This window comes from Nicotiana sylvestris, chromosome 3, assembly GCF_000393655.2.
Source record: "Nicotiana sylvestris chromosome 3, ASM39365v2, whole genome shotgun sequence".
Taxonomy (NCBI): Eukaryota; Viridiplantae; Streptophyta; class Magnoliopsida; order Solanales; family Solanaceae; genus Nicotiana; species Nicotiana sylvestris.
Window position 1 is genome coordinate 164,721,010 of NC_091059.1, and position 17,590 is coordinate 164,738,599.

At 37.2% G+C, this 17,590-nt stretch overlaps 1 protein-coding gene across 3 annotated transcripts; it reads right to left on the bottom strand.

Moving 5' to 3' along the window:
* Positions 1-1,393: 1,393 nt before the first annotated feature.
* LOC104239231 (plastid division protein CDP1, chloroplastic) lies at positions 1,394-10,354 on the bottom strand. 3 transcript variants are annotated; one of them, XR_714071.2, is made up of 13 exons: positions 9,750-10,354; positions 7,673-7,786; positions 7,458-7,595; positions 7,011-7,115; positions 6,788-6,910; positions 5,976-6,344; positions 5,711-5,806; positions 5,510-5,626; positions 4,816-4,881; positions 3,954-4,739; positions 3,300-3,490; positions 1,749-1,926; positions 1,394-1,573 (listed from the first exon to the last, which is right to left on the bottom strand). XR_714071.2 is itself a non-coding variant. In XM_009793812.2 (12 exons), the coding sequence occupies exons 1-12, from the start codon at positions 10,056-10,058 to the stop codon at positions 1,842-1,844; spliced, it is 2,496 nt and encodes an 831-aa protein (XP_009792114.1). In that variant the 5' UTR covers positions 10,059-10,354; the 3' UTR covers positions 1,394-1,841. The 3 variants fall into 3 exon arrangements, 2 of the variants coding, with proteins under 2 accessions (XP_009792114.1, XP_009792113.1); XM_009793812.2 differs by having other exon boundaries at positions 1,394-1,926; positions 3,954-4,736; XM_009793811.2 differs by having other exon boundaries at positions 1,394-1,926.
* Positions 10,355-17,590: the final 7,236 nt, after the last annotated feature.

A 17,590-nucleotide genomic window follows, 5' to 3' on the forward strand; every position in this document is an offset into this window, starting at 1 on the left:
TGACTCGACCACAGTTCTTGTACTCTACTTTGCGAACTTCTTCATTTTCTTCTACCACCTCAAAGTGTTCCCCAAACATGTAAATGCACTCTAGAAGCACGGACCATGATTTAACTTAAACCTAACAAAATGGTAACCACACTTCCCTTAATAGTTGTAATTTTGTAGTGGCTACCTTAAATAAGTGATAAAACTTGAAATTTTAATTAATTGAGAACTTGAGAGCAATAAACAATTTAATAATCAAGAGGAAACTGAGAGAGAATTAGAGTAGAAGAAGAGAGTAAGTTGTGAGAAAAATTGAAGAAGATGGAGGCTATTTATAGTTTTTAAAAAGCTAAAAATATAATTTATTATTTATTAGGGATGGGAGGGGAGGGCTATTTTAGTAAGGGGAAGGTCGAAATGGCTAAAAGTACAAAAAATGGTTGTTGCCCGATGGTCATTTTTTATTTTGACTGTTGGCAACGGTCAAAAAAATAATAAAAATAATATTCTCACTGGGTTGGACCGGGCTGGAACCCGGTAAAAACTCGTGAATGGGTTACCGGGCTAGCCGGATTCCGGTGCACCGGTAGCCAAAAATGGCCCGACCCCGTCCAGCACAACCCCTACCCACCCGTCCCATCCCTTACCGGACCGGGCTGAACCGGGTCGAACGGGATTATCAGTGGGCTAGCCCGGCCCGTTTAACTCCCTTACTCCAACCGTAGAAATTTGTAATGTGTAGACAGCGGCACCAAATCTCCAAACTCCAACTAGTAGTATATGAGGCGGTATGGTGGGTTTGTCCAATATTCTCGTTGCAGGTAGTGTATGCCGAACCGGTCTTAAACCTTTTTGATAATTCAAATTAATTTGATTGCGTATTACACTAAAGGCACTGTCTTCACAATGGCTTATTAATGTCCAATGTAAGGCATGAAGGAACCTCAAAACTGAATGATGGACCAATGTTCTGATCGCGTAGGGCCTTGTGAGCCTAAACATTTTCTTTTTGGCTATTACATAGTAATAATCATTTTCACCTTTACTGAAATAGTAGAACAGAAGTATCCAATATATTTTCTCCAAAAAAAAAAAAAAAATCAAATGGAAACCGAAGTAATAAAGTAGTGGGAGTATTTTGCTCTATTTTTTGTCATTACATTTTAACAAGTGTGAAATGCTGAATATGCTTTAAGAAAGCAGAACATGCAAATTGTGTTGGACATTTATCCTAAGATTTTCTTTCCAGAAGTACTTTCTACACCCTACATTTCGGAGGCCATCACAACTTCTGCAGATTAGGGACCAGACGATTGATGTTTAACAGAGAACTACCTTATCTTTTCTGGCCTTTGAAGTCAAGGCGGGTTAGTCAGGAACGTCTACCAGAACTGGAGCAGTATAATTTATAACAATTCCAAAAGTTCAACAACAGATAAAGTAGAAATGAATAAGCTGATGTTTGCTCAAATTCTCTTATCAAGTACATACACCGTAACACAATCATAAAGGGAATGGATACTGCCAACAAATTTCATCGGACCCCTTTAAGAACAGATTTTGCATTCATAGTCTAATTACCTGGCTACAATAGATTAGACACTCCCTTCAGCAATTAAAAAATATTAGACGAAAATAAAAAAACTAAAAAAGAATACAGCTACTAATGCTGCCAGAAATTGCCTGTGAAAATTGACAAGGATAAAATAAAAGGGTATTATTTTAAAGAGGAAGGTAAATGAAACAGAACAGAGCACTACCTCCTTGAACTGCAGTCAATGTCAGCTAGAAAATCTCATATACAGGTAACTGTGGTTTATATACTGAGAGTTCTACTCTCGCTATGCTAGAAGTCATGACTCTGTTAGAATATCTCCTTCACTAAACCTCCAAGAACCATCATCTTGCCTCTTCAGAACATAACGAATCTTGTAAGTGCTGCAAGATGATAACCAAGGAACTTTAAGTTGTTTTATATGAAAACAAACACGGCTCTGTTGTGGGACTAGAAGGAGGTTGGAACTCTTAATTCATGAAGAAATAATTTGAGGAGATGCTGTCAAAATTCAAATAACCCTCTAGAAGATGCTATAGTAGAAATGCTACATCTAACATGCAACTGAAGTGATCAACAAATCCTCAAGTTAGTGATCAGACTTGCATGGAAAGTTGAATGCCCAATCTCACACTCCATAAAGCGCTCAAGTAAATTATATGTGAAAAGAAAAAATGAATTCAGCACCTGAAACATTTGGATAATACTTGAACAATATTGTGATTTATTTCTTTAGTGATACTATAATGTGTCGCTCTAAAAGTATGATCACTTATCTCAACTGAGACACATGTAATGCAATTTCCGACTTCAAATTACAACTTAACACCAAGTTAGTCCGTGTCTTCTTTCACTAGACATGCTTAACCTTCAACTCCTCAGAGATGAGCCAAACTAATCCTTAGACTAACAGAACAACCACGTGGAATAGAAATCTAAAACCTCAATGCTTCCCGCAACCTTGACTGAAATTGAACCCCCTCCACATCCTACGTCAGTACCATCTTGTCATTATTTTTTTTTAATGAAGGTTGTCATTAATTCTTCTAAAGCGCCCCACCCACTCACCACCACCATGCGCACAATGAACAAACTTTCGGCACCAGAATTTAAGTCGAACAGAACATTGACAGCTCGACCAGCATTGTTTATCCCCAGCCCCCTTCATTGCTATTATGCACATACTTCCTCAAACATTGCACCCTACCCACCAACTCTCCCCCATATCTTACAGCTTGCACCAACTTCTCAAATTAACCACCCCCTCCTCCTCTAGGAAAACATCCTGTGTGCCACCAAGTGAGAGGATGACAACGTAAGGATTTGTGGAGGGTATGGGCTACACGGATATGAGAGTATAAGCGAAAAAGAGCAACAGAAGGCTGGAAGAATGAAGAGTCAAATGTTGAGCACAAACAAACTAAAATCAGAATTTGCCAAGATCTTAGGGACAATAAATGAATAATCTCACTTGTTTAATCATGTCTCAGTTCTCAAAAGAACATCTTTTTTCACTCAAAAAAATCAAATCTCTAATCAGAGCCACAGAATATCTAGCGGACATAAAGATAATAAGAACATTAGGCACCTAGCGTATTCACTTCTCGTTTCCCTTTTTCCTTCTCTTTTGGGCTTCGTCCTTTTTTTGGGGGGGGGGGGGGGGGATACGAGCAGGCATGTCATATCAGGATCCAAAAAGAAAGAAAACATAGTCAAAATGATGTACTCAAGCAATTTTTCAGCAATATCTACTTACCTGTAATAATTTGGGTTCTTAAGCTGTGATTCATCCACAAGTTCAGCTGCTTCCTCCAGGATAGCCTCTATTTCTGCCATCTCCTGACCAGTCCCATCAGTCAAAATCTCTGCTCGTAAAACTGACAGTTGAAGCAAAACAAATCTCCAGAAACATGATGTAGTTTTTGCCGCTTCAGACAAGCCTTGCCACTGTTAATACAATTAGAAAGAACAGAAATCAGCAGGAGGCACTTAAGTGGGGAAAGCATTGGTTTAAGTTTTTGGCATTCTGTGGAAGAAATGAGGTCCAACCTTGCTCCAGAATCACAACATATTAAAGAGGACTTACTTCACTAGTTCATCGTAACAACTCTGTAGATGCATAAATTAAACTGTTCACTGAATTCACATAACCAATTTTAACCCGTTTAGCCCAGCTATCTCAATATGAGCTGAGCTGATAAGAGAATTTTGTTTGACAATCTGAAAAGTAATGTTTTAATTTTTTTAAGGTCCAATCTTTGGCATAGTGCCATAACGTAAAAGTGAACATGTACTCTTTATTGCATGCAAATGGTTACACATATATGTTAGGGAAATAATTGATGACGGACACCACAATTTCTAGGAATATCAAGAGGCACATCACGTGTTAATAACCAATGCAGCTAACCTGAACAAGCATTGGTTCATCAAGAACATCAAAGAGACCATCAATATTATGGTCAGGTCCTAGTGCTTCTGCCTTAATGGTTTGCCATTTCTTAACAAGGGTCTCAGCTTCTTCTATAGGCATTGGCGTTTTGTAAGCTGCTGTTGTGGAAGGTGATAGACCAGCAGCAGCGAAAGAATTTTGCAGACCAGAAGCTTGTGGGTGCCGCCCTATCTGCATTATGAATTCTGGAAGCATCTTCCTCAACTTACCAATGATGCCACTTCTCTTATTACTTGCACGCCTATAACTAGGATCTTGAGGAAAATCCATTGTCGAGGAGCGGGAGCTTGTCATCCTTGGTGAGTTTAGCCACCACGCTGATCCATTTTTCATTCTCCACAACTGTGTGTTCATTAGCCTGAGGGAAACAAAGATGACGCATCCAACTGACACCACAAACATTATCTTCTCAACTATGCCATTCAGGCCCAACCAAATTTCCCAAACCTTACGTCCAGCACCCAAATTTCTTTTCAGCTGAACAGATGGCATCCCAGCAGCATTACCCACATTGACCTTGTCCACAGTTAAATGAGCTTGTAAATTATGTGGAGTTAACTGCTGTACAGCTGACCCAAGATGTCGTGAAGTATCACCATAAGAAAGTGGTTCATCTAAAGCTCTCTGGTCCCGTGGAATAGCAGGTGCGATTGTTCTGTGACTAATATGAGATGTGGTATGCAAACCTCTTCTGTTTTCCCTGCTCGTAAAAGGTCGTTTTTCACCGCGAAAGAAGTTTACCTGCTGCAAAGCTTTAGGGTTAGTTTAGCTCTCTACAATAAGGTACTTTTCTGATCAAACTTTTCATAACAAGACTCACTAATGACGGAGAACAATCCCGCGTATCCGGGAACAAGCCAAGCACAGCATCCTTCACCCAGGTTTCCTGGAAATCCACAAGTTGTTCTAATGAGAAACTTTTGACTTCAGCTCAACTCAACAAAAGCATTATTCCCAGACAGAAATGTCACCCTTAGATAAAATAATGCGGATTAAGCTTTCAAGGACTAGCAGAAGAAAGAACAATAAAGAAAGGGATCAAAATAGGTAAAAGACTATATAAATATATATAACACCCAGAGTTTCACCAAAATTTAGAAAGAGATCAAATCAAGGTCAAATGAAAGATGATCCATTTAACATGACTTGCACTGACTTGGTAAGTGTCGTATGGCAAAAAACTTAATAGTGTGCCTTCCAATCAGAACTGACTTTTCTGAAGGGAAAAATAGAAAATAGTTTTGCTTTTATTCAGTAGGTGTGGTTAGGATATCCTAGTTTCGTTTACATAAAGGTGGACTCTGCGAAATAGCAACAAAATGTGGACAACAACTCAGCAAATATAAATTGGTGCTAAGGAGTTGGGGGCTTGGATAACTGCATTACATTCTGAAAGAGAAAGAAGTTATGAGACACCGAGAAAGATAAAATGAAATTTGCAGAAGCAGACAACAGCCTTTATGAACCACATACAGTTTCAGAGTCTGATTAATAGCATGTAAAGCATTACACACCAGCGGTTTTGATACAGTAGAAGCATCTTTTTCTTTGACTGATGCTAATTTACGTGAAACTGGATCTGAGTTCAGCTCAAGCTGATGAAGCTTTTCAGATGCTGCAGCCTCATCACCCTGTATTAACAGAATTTACTTTCTCCATAAACAATCAACAGAGAGGAAATACATAGCCAATGAAAAAGGAAATTACAGATTTACCTGCCCAAGAAGGAACAACAAGAAGGCTTCCTCAAATTTCAAATCAACTCCTTCTGAAGCAATCAAACACTCACAAATTATTTTGGATTTGTTAATCTGCAATAACCAATTGAAATTTTTTGTCAACATGTAACTGCATTCGGCGTCCTAACATTTCCAGGTAAAGTTGATGCAATTCAACCTAAAATTTAACAGAGTAAAAGTACTTTATAGCACTCAGGAAGTGAAAATCATAGCACAAAAAACAGACCAAAATCGTAATTACCAGGTCAATCTGCTTGCTGGAAAATCCTAGTGCAATATGAGCTAATAAAACCATGTAGAAACAGTTGAAATCAATTACAACTCTTTGGTTTTGTGACTCAATGGACTTTTTGTTCTTCCTTGTGAGAGCTAAATTGTGCCATTGAAGGAGTTCAACAATCTCCGAAGCCATAAGCTTGTTGAGTGCTTGATTCAAGAAGCATTGCCAATCCTGGACTTGGCAGGAAGCTTCTACATCAAGGCCCTGTCTGAGCAATTCGCGTAATGCTGCAATAGCCCCTAACCTCCGTTCAGCATTTTCAGGTGTACGTGGCATGCCTAATAACTCCAAGGTGCAGGCAGGGGCAAGTTCTTCCAAAGATTCTTCTATCTAAGGGAAAGGTTAAACATATATTTATGAGAACAAATAATACATCACAAAGTATTTGCACTAAATGCAGCAGAGACTAAAACCAGCTAAAAATCTCCATTTATAGCCATAACATCTTAGCTACTCACTTATATAGAGAAGAACAATCTAGATCTAACTCATGCTAAATTTTTAAGTTCTTTCTGTTTTTAGACTATTACAATCAGTTTCAGAATGAACATAAGGTAAAGAATATATCCGTGATGAGATGGATGCAGTATAATTGATACAAACTATTTATATAGCACAGTGTCAAATATCTAACACTAGGTTCTCATCTTGTTCGACTTATAAACTATGCCACTTATATGTAAAATGACAAATGAGATGAAAAATAAACATAATTTATAGCCTTCGTAAAACAAACTCTTGATATAAGAGAATAGAACTAAAACGAGACTAACCTGGGATAACAATGTCATCTTCCCTAGAGAAACTTTGCTCCTTAGAAGACACTGGGCACGAGCAAGAGCTTCAAACCCTTGTGAAATTTTGTTCTTCTCAAATCCAACTTTTGCAATGGCACACTTCAAGAAAGCACATATAATAAGAAACCCAAGCATAACAAAACTGCCAAGTAAAAGGAAGCACGGAGTTATGACAACGTATTTTCTCTATTTGCCTAACCTCAGCAAGTGCCATGGACAAAAGTATATCATGAACATAAGGCTTAGAGTCTGGATGTTGAAGAGCTTTTTGTCCAATATTTAGCACAAGCTTCTCTTCCCCGACCTGAATGAATATTGTTAATATGTTTAATAATACTTTTGCACCAAAGTTGCAAAGAAAGTAAGCTGCTAGTTCAATCTACTAAAGTATTATAAATCTGATAGAGCAGGGTATGATGTAGTATGTACACTGAGAAAAAGCTAAACAGAAAAGAAAAGGGAAAGGCATTGGTTCATGGATACAAGTTTTTTTGTTTTTTTGGATAAAGTTCAGGGTTACGAACCTAATTTGGTTGGTAACTTCATCTGCCCTGCTCAGTTCTTATATGTGTTAATAATACATTACCTAATGATTCTATTTACTTTGCAACTTTTCCAAGAAATGCAATAACATATTGTATACTACCTCTTGAAGAAGACAAAGAGCACTAGGTAACCAAGCCCATGGTATTCTAAGAGAAGACCTGGGTGGAACCTTTTCTTTTATACTTCCAGCATATTCTGGCTCAAACAACAGCTTATCCCTTACATCCACTAAAAGATTCTGAAAACAAGTAGCCAAGCATGAGAATAAAGACAAGCTTTAGAAGATAGTAGAATATGTTGAGTTTCGGCAACTACCTGGCGGGAAACAACAGCATCCATGGTATAACCATCTTCGATCTCAGCATTCTTCAGATGCATTACCGCCTTGACAATTTCATCCTTCTCAGCTCGATCTGAGACACCGAGGATCTGCAAATTTACAAGATAAGTTGGATCAATTCTTTGGGGGGGGGGGGGGGCTCAGTTCCTCCCCTTACCTCCCGCTTTAGTAGTTAGTACCACTTTCTCGCCCAAATCAACTTTGCTAGACTTAGAACACAACAAGATATTCCCACTTGAAAGCGCTTACCCAGTAAAGAATGGCAAGTTAAAATGTATGATCAAGGAAATAGGTTATCTTTATTTAAAATGAATCACCAAGAAGGTTCAGAAAGGACCCATGCTCCTTTCACTAACACAAGGAGTTTTTTTTTTCAATCACAAGGATTTCATGAAGTCACAGAATGTCCATATCATTTACATAATTCATCTTATATTTGTATTGAGTACAGTCTTGATTTTTCCTTCAACAAGACTTTGAAATCTTTCAAAGCACTGTTCTTGCCTGCATAATTATGGGAGGTATGGAATGAGAAATAGCTAATAGTGAACCACTCTTGCTCTATCTGATTATTATTGTCTATGCTGACTCTGGAATAGCCAAACTAGACTTTCGTCAAACCCCTTCTTTAATACATTTATGCAGTGTTTGGGTATTATAAGAAACTAAGGGCCACATGGCCACTGGGTTTAAAATGTTAAACAAAAGCAAATTACATCACTATTTCTAACTCATAATTAGAATTCAGAATGAAAAACTTGGGTTCCCCAATATTAGTGATGCAAGGAAAGTAAAGTGGTTTGAAGTTAACTACTAAAGAATGTGGAACACAACTTCGTGATGGGCAAGTTGAAGCCATGGCTTGGACAACAACAACTATCCTCGGTTCCAAACTAGTTAGGGTCAAGGATATGAATCCTCTATATCATTAAGGTTTATTTGGTCATGTTTCACTCATCTACTCAAGACAAATTAGCTTCTGAATATCTCGTACTTATCCTATACTAATGCACAAATCCTTAAGTAAACAAAGATACTCCTAACAATCACCTAACCTACTTAATCAAAACAATCACCGGACATGTATAAAAGTATCAACAACATCTAAACCTTAAACCCCACTAATTTGTATCACTTACATGGAACATTTACTTAGATTGTCTTTCGTTCTTTGCTAAGTCCATACAGAATTTGAGAAACTATCTTTACATTGAGACAACTTTACCTCCGCCAAATTTTAGGCTTATCTGCTCCTCTTTTGATACCATCAACCATCATAGTGTCAACCTACGAACCGATGCATTTTGGAGGTCTATATAAGGGATGACCTGATAATCTCAAGCGATCTTCTCTTGTTTTATTCTCTATGTATGTAACTTGCATCTTCCGACGGATACGTTCATTTCAGAGCTTGTCTAATTTTGTATGACACCACATGCATCTTAACAATCGTATTTCTACAACACTAATCTTGTGAATATGTTGGACCCTAGAGGACCAAGATTCATTCTCATATAACATTGTTGAGTCTGTGACCATCCTACAGTACTGACCATCACATTGTTAGGTATCTTCCAGTCGCATAGCAATACTTAATTACAACCATCCTTTTTTAGTTTATGTAATCAAGTTGCGAGACAACTCATTCGAATTTGCTCACAAGTATCCACCAAGCAACTTGCCAAATGTGAATAGAAAAAATTCAAGACATTGTTTTTTTATACAAACACAGGTTTATATATTGTGCTCTACTCATCAATGAGATATCCATATTGTTTCTCTGAGATGGAAGTAATTGAACATTATCTAGTTTGCACCTGGTATCTCCTGTCAATTAGTATTTGTATGAGACACATATGAAGTATAGCTTCCATTTGTTCCTAACAACGCAATTTGCCTAATATCTCGGCTTATGCTTTTTTCTTCAGGAATCTTGAATACGACACGAGTGGAGCACATTAATTCATCACAATATCATTTAAGACCATATCAAAAAAATGAAGCAGACAAGTCAAAGTCATTTTGCTATTATAATGCAACTAAATGAGGCACCTGGTAACAAGTGACTGGGATTTCGATTGACGGAGCTGTTGGATTCTGAGCGTTAGCATTACTCCTGTCCACCGGGCTGCTTTCCAGAACGCGAGTATCAACGGCATACAATTTCCACCGACGAATAACTCTTTTCCTCGAACCGTACCGGCTAACCGTAACCCTAGCTCTGAATTTCCCCCATTTCTTATCGCTTTTGCTTCTGATTGGCAAATCTATACCAGCATTGTACAAACACACTTTGTCTAGGTCATTCTCAATGTAGCAAAAGTGAAGTGCACTTGGCACTTGATGAAATACTGCCGTCATATATAATAATATTATATTGTTCTGTTCAATTCTTGCTCGCCCATAAAATCAACACTGTAACAACTTCGACATTTTCACTTAGATACATTACAGTGAATGTTTTCTTTCTTCTGCAGTTCAGCTTGCTGAGACGCAAATTGAGTTATATACCTTGCAGTATTTGGAATGAAGGAATCTTTCGATTACCGTTGCTTTAGTGCTTTTTCCCTTTTTTGTGATTAACGTGTGAAGATTTTGGTATAAGAAGATGAAAAGGGAAAAGAAATTATTAATGGAAAAGAATCTGACACTGGTGTTTATCTGATTCCAAGTTTGTAACCATTTTAAAAAAATTGGCCCAATGGGAAGGGAGAATGGCACAAATTTGTAACCATTTTTTATTATTTAATCGGGTAAAAAAGTCCTGAAAAAATAACCTTGCCATAATTTTGGGAAAAATAGCCTCGCATTCTCAAGAATTTATATAGTGATCACAAGGATTTGTCATAAAATATGACAATCGCCATAAATTTTTATATTGTGATCATTATTTGCAAAAAGACATGGCAATTACAAAAAAAATTAGAGTGATTATCATAATTTTGTAAAAATATAGTGACCGTAAAAAAAATTCATATGATGATCATCAGGATTTACCACAAAATATGACAATCGTTAAAAAATTCATATGGAAAAAATTATTGCAATGTACTTCACAACTCTAGCATGGACTATAAAATAGTGTCAGCAAAGTTATTTTACTAGAATTTTCTTAACGGGATTAGAATATAAATAGTGATTCTAGAAAGTTCCATCCAACTAATTTTGGCTCATGCTTTCAAAGAAGAACTTTCATTGGATGTCCTTTCTTAAGAGTTGGTGTTTAACTTTTGCTTCCTATTTTCAATAAAATTAGAAATCATAGATATTTGCCATATCTTTTCATCCTCCTCCTCATTCTTGTTCTTCTTTTCCTCCCTCCTCCTCCTTCACTATTTTAAATATACTCAAAAAACTAAAGATTCCATTGCTTATTTGTGTTTGGTTTGGTTGAAGCAGCATGAATAATACTTTTGTTGGAGTTTGTTGGGCTTGATGGTTGAAGGAGACAAAGTTTGTCTACTGGTTTTTGAAGGTCTTGGTTGAATTTAACCAATGAAAACTCTGAACAATTTGAAACAAAATTGTTATATGTTATAAAATAAAGTCTTTAAAGTAAAAATAAGTATAGAAAGAAACTGATATATTATTCGAATTCAAACTGATGTACATAATGAACTGAAATCTCTTCTATTTATAGAAGAAAGGAAGTTGCTGTATAAGCTGTTGTGTAAGCTGCTACTACAAGCTGCTGTGTAAGCTGCTACTACAAGCTGCTGTGTAAGTTGCTACGCAAGCTGCTGTGTAAGCTGCTACGCAAGCTGCTACTGCAAGCTGCTGTGTAAGCTGCTACTGCAAGTTGCTGTGTAAGCTGCTACGCAAGCTGCTGTATAAGTTGCTACTGCAAGCTGTTGTGTAAGCTGTTACTGGAAGCTATTGTGTAAGCTGCTACTATACCAGATATGGATAATCTTCTACTGAGAGCAATGTTTATCCATAACGGAGTACTGAATGGATAAGTTTATTATACCTGGTATGGATAATCTTCTCCTTAGGGTAATGTTTATCCATAATCGGGTACCGAAGTGATAAACTTCTTCAGGAAGTTTATTTCCAATATAGTACTAAATGAATAAACATATTTACGGTGGAGTCCCATATGGATAAGCTTCTTCAGGAAGATTATTTACAACGGGGTACTAAATGAACACCCATAATATAATATATTTATAACACTCCCCCTTGGATGTTCATTAAAAGATAATGTGTCTCATTAAAACCTTACTAGGAAAAACCACGTGGGAAAAATCCTAGTGAAGGAAAAAGAGTACACATATTTAGTAATACGCATTGCTAGGTGCCTCATTAAAACCCTTATAAGGAAAACCCCATGGGGAAAAACCTTAGTAAGGGAAAAAGAGTGTATCGCGTATTTTACTCCCCCTGATGAAAACCTTGTTTCAAATATTTGAGTCTCCGCATTCCAATCTTGTATACCATCTTCTCAAAAGTTGAAGTTGGCAAAGATTTAGTGAATAAATCTGTTGGATTATCACTTGAACGGATTTGTTGCACATCAATGTCACCACTTTTCTGAAGATCGTGTGTGTAGAATAATTATGGGGAAATGTTCTTCGTTCTATCTACTTTTATAAATCCTCCCTTTAATAGTGCTATATGTAAGCACGTGTTTTTTGACCCTCCCCGAGGATTTTCACATTTTTAGCATAAATATGTAATTGGGTCTAATATAGTCATTTTAACTATTTTACTTTATTTCGTTGCAAAAAGAAAAATCACAAAAATATATATATATAAATTTTAGTTTATGTATTTCTCATAAACTTGAAAAATATAAAAATTTGTACTTTATTTTGGTACTTTATATAAATTCGAAAATTACAAAAAAAAATAATTCTATTAATGTTTTGTAATCGTTTTAATTTTGGAAAAATACAAAAAATATTACTTTATATTTTGTCTTTATTAAAAAAACGAAAATTACAAAAAATAGTTTTATTAATATTTTATAGTCATTTTAACTTTGAAAAATACAAAAATATTACTTCATGTTTTATCTTAATATTTACGAAAATTACAAAAAAATAGTTTTATTAATATTTTGTAGCTATTTTAAATCTTGAAAATATTTAAAAAGATATAGTTTTGTTAAATACTAGTCTTATTTTTGGTAGTTATTTTGCTTACATAGGACTAGTTAAGCAACGTGTTCCTATTTCTCGGGTCCGGGCAAAAGAATAATATTCGGGTTCAAACTACCCGCTTTTAGGCTTAATTTTCGGACCTAGCCCATAATAATCCGAGTCCGCCACACGTGGGGAACACGGACGGAATCCCATACACGGGGAACCCCACCACGCGTGGGGAACACAAGCCTCGAACCCCACCACGCGTGGGGCTCATTTTTCTGGGCAAAGACTATACAAATACACGGACAAACTTTGAAAGGAGGGACTTTTTTTCGAAAAAGAAGGAAACGGGAAAATTTTTGGCAGAAAACTATTCATCTTCTTCTTCAAAAAGAAGAAGAAGCAAAACCCTAAGACCCTCCGTCACGACCCCTCCAGTAAACCACCAAACGACCCTTCAACCACCATCCCCTCACGTCCAAAACGCCACCACCTACGTCCGCAACCTCCCAGCTCCACCATCGTCAACCAAACAGGCCCGTCGAACCACCGTCGACCACCTGCCCGACGCCATAACCACCAACCTTCAACGAAAACCCACTAGCTCATCCAGTTGCACCCCCACGTCCAAACGACTGCCCGCATCGTCCAAACACCACCTTCAACCAACAACCTCCCGTCGAACCCCCTCCTCCTCACGTCCAGCAAAGCCACCAGCTCCATCACCCACCCTCGCACCCCGGCAACGAATCACGACCACCTCCGATCAGCTGCTCCCTCCTCACTAACAGACCCATCAACGACCCACCAAAGCACTGCCTCCATCGTCGCAACCAGCTCCCTCTCCGCCTCTCGACCCTACTGTCGCAACCAACACCAAACGACCACCCTGTCTCCTCCTAGTTCCATTACTCCGTCGACAACTACCCAAAACTAACCAGTCCGACACCCCCTCGTCGTCACTGTCCAAACGCCATAACCATCGTCAAAACACACACACACTAGCTGAAGCTTAACCGTAAAACGTTCGAAAAGGTAGCCCAGAGGTTCTGTCCGGGGTGAGGTCCGTCGAGGTCGACTTTGGTTCGTCGAGGTCCGGTACGTCGAGGTTGTTGTCCGAGGTTTCGTCGCAGGTCCAACGCATCGGACGTTAATCTCAAGTAGGTTATCTCTGCCCGTGTCCTCCATGTTTGCTGTTTAGTTATATGTATAGGTATTTGTAGAAATACAATCCTAGTCCATGCGGATAGTACGCGAAATTGCGCAAGACATATATACATGATGATTGCGAATTGCTATATTTGATAATTAACTCTGTATGGTATTGAAATTTGGCCGTGAATGTCTTTTCTGTGGTTTCGTTATTTTAAGTAGCTATTTGACATTTTGTTTCTTCATGTTTAAATTTTTGTTATCCAAATATTTGTCGTAATAGAGGTTTGCATGAAAGGTGTTAATTATTTAGTTTGTCTTAATAGTTGTTTATACATGTGGTAGTAATGTTGAAATTATAGTAGCAATTTTAATTCCGCGGAAAAATACTCGCTTCATCAAATAGGTTCAATCTATAACATATGACCTCGCAAAGTAGCAAAGAATGTAGTTATTTTAGCCTTATCCTTTTTTTTCTTTTGAAAAAAAAAATAAACAAATAATAAATAAATAAAAAAACGAGACAAGCTTCACCAAAAAATAAATAATGTACAGATTGCGGAGCCCTCACAAAATGATGTATTAAATACTTAGATTCCGGGATAGGCCGTTTAGCAAATTTCACGGCCCTACCCAAAATAATAATGCGCTAGTTGCTTTAGGCGCGCCTTTAATAATATTATCTCCTTAAACTCGGGTGTGCATTTCATGCGACCCAAATCCAAATCCTAAAACATTGAATAAAAATATGTTCCGGATCGTGGGTGCATTTCATGTGACGCGGTCCGAAGACATGTTTTAAGCGATGTTCACATTCCTTAATAATAATAATTATGAAAGCGGTAAAAAGTTAAAATTTGCACATAAGTTCATATTTGTATAAAATCAGATAATCAAGCCGAATATAACAGTTGAGCGACCGTGCTAGAACCACGGAACTCGGGAATGCCTAACACCTTCTCCCGGGTTAACAGAATTCCTTATCTGGATTTCTGGTACGCAGACTGTAATATGGAGTCATTCTTTTCCTCGATTCGGGATTAAAATTGGTGACTTGGGACACCCTAAATCTCCCAAGTGGCGACTCTGAAATAAATAAATAAATCCCGTTTCGATTGTCCTTTAATTGGAAAAAACTCCCTTGCACCCTCTCGGGTGCGGAAAAAGGAGGTGTGACAGCTCTGGCGACTCTACTGGGGATCATACCCAGAATCTCTGGTTCAGGGTTAGAAATTCGAGCTTAGATAAATTGTTATATTTGGTTTTATCTGATTTTGTTACATGATCTGTGTTTAATGTGCTAATTGGTTGTCTTTTACCGCTTTGATATTACGTGAACTGTATATAAACTGTGCCGAAACCCCTATCCTTTCTGAGTCTTCTAAATCATGAAGAAGGGTGTACTTCGTACGACTTCTTTTCTGTATAGTGTCAAATCCCAATTTAGAACGAGGTTCGGACAAGTTGCTAAGCCGGTGAAGCTTCTGTATTCCCGGTACGCTGCCCCCCCTCGGCTCGAGCTGTCCGCTCGGGTAAGCCAGGTCTAGAACAAACACCCAGGTTCTGAACCTAGTATAACAAAGCCACATGCCGGATCCCTAGTAGGAACGTTTATTTGCATCATGTGCATTTGACTTAGGGGACTCAACACAGGGGTTGGGTCCGTCTAGGACAAGCAACCTGAAAATAATAGACCATCTTTTGGCATCCTATGTGCTACATGTTGTACTTATTCAAGGGTGAATTGTTATGTTGATCACGTTTAATAAGAAGGCCGCACGTTTTTCCAGCATGATCTTATTTTAATCAAAAGCATGGGGAACATTTGTGGAATTCAAGAGGCCTTGGTATTCCATATGTCCCCCACGCTTTACATTTTGGGAAAAAGCACATGGGGAACCTTTGTGGAATCCAAGAAGTCTTGGAATTCCCTATGTCCCCCATGCTTCATTTTTGGGAAAAGCACATGGGGAACATTTGCGGAATCCAAGAAGTCTTGGAATTCCCTATGTCCCCCATGCCACATTTTTGAAAAATATAATAAATATAAAATTTTTGAAATATATATATATAAAGCATGAAAATTCAAAAGATTTTGTGTATTGTCATCATTTTCCATAAATTAGAAAATCGTGGAAAAAGAGGAGAAAATAACAGTGTAGAGATATAACTACTTATTTTTAGGAAAAAAGCAATGTCCAAGTAGTATCGAAACTCTGCCGAAATTTTGAGAAAAAAAAATGTCTTATTAGTTTGTTATATTAAAAGCAAAGGAAAAGTAGAAGAAAAAATCATCATTGCTCTGTCTTGTTTTTTTTTTCAAAAAGAAAATAGTTTGTTGTGCCATTAAATAAAAAAAAAGGGTCTGGTTTTTTAAAAAAAAAATGTTTTTTTTAATCTTATTTTGGTTGTCTATGAAAATGTCAAATACAAATAAAAAGAGTCGGGCGTTAACGTGATTTTATTATCTGTTCCAAAATAAATATATATATATAATCAAAAAAAAAATTCAAAATTAAAAAAAAATCCGAAAACATTTTGATTCTTCTTTAAAATCCAAAAAAAAAAAAAAATTTAAGCGAGGTAAAAATTCCAAAAAAATTCTTTAAGAAAAACAAAGGAAAAAGAAGGAATGTTTTATGTTTTTTGTATGTTTTTTTGTTAATTTGTTTGTTTGTTATGAATGAAAAATAATAGTCTATTTGATTGTTGTGGAAAAAAATATATAATAAAAAATAGAAAATGGAAAAGGGTCTTCCCCAAAATAGTTTATTTGCCCGAACTACGTCGGTTTGATTCTCACCGGATGTGAGATACGTAGGCAACCCTCATCGGGTCCAACCCCACCTTTTGCTAAAACCGCCAAAAATCAAATAAATAAAAAATATATGTCAAATTTTAATTTTGTCATAAAGAAGTCAGGTGACGCTGTTTTATCAAGACATAGCCGAATGTTCCCGAAAGGGACGCCGGAAGGCTGACTTTGCATAAACAGCCACCTTTGGGTCATTTTTTTTTGGTCCAGTTGACCCACACAGCCTTGAAACATCTTCGTCCCCGAGGCGCTGAAGGTCCGTGTTTGCAACATTACGTTTTTACCGTAATTTGAAAAAAAACAAAGAGTCAACGGTCAGGCGAATACCGTTCGAATTTTGTCATAATAAGTCGAGCCAGCTTCGGCCGCGTCTTAAACCGTTCTTGTCGAAATAGCCTTAGAGTATCTTTCAGTTGTCGAAAGGTTATTTTTGTAAAAGAATGGACAAGTTTGTAAAGTGCCAAAATAATCCTCCCCGACCTCACAATTCATATGAATTTGGAAGAGGCCACATTTGCAAAAATAACCGTTTGGTTGCATTTGTCAAACGGAGAAAGGGAGCTGATCATTTGTTTTTGGAGTTTGTAAATCTTTTAATTAGAATATGTGTGTTGCTTGATTTTTTTTCAGTTGGAGGTCATCTTCAGACCTTTGAAACCCAGTTTGTTTTAATATGAAAATTGAAAAAAAATTGTTTGTTATTGTTTATCTCTTATTGTCCGAACTACGCAAGGTCTGATTCATGCGGGGTCATGATACGTAGGCAATCTCCATAAGATTCGACCACAACAAAAAGAAAAGCAAAAAAAAAAAAGGGAAAAGAGAAAAATGGCAAG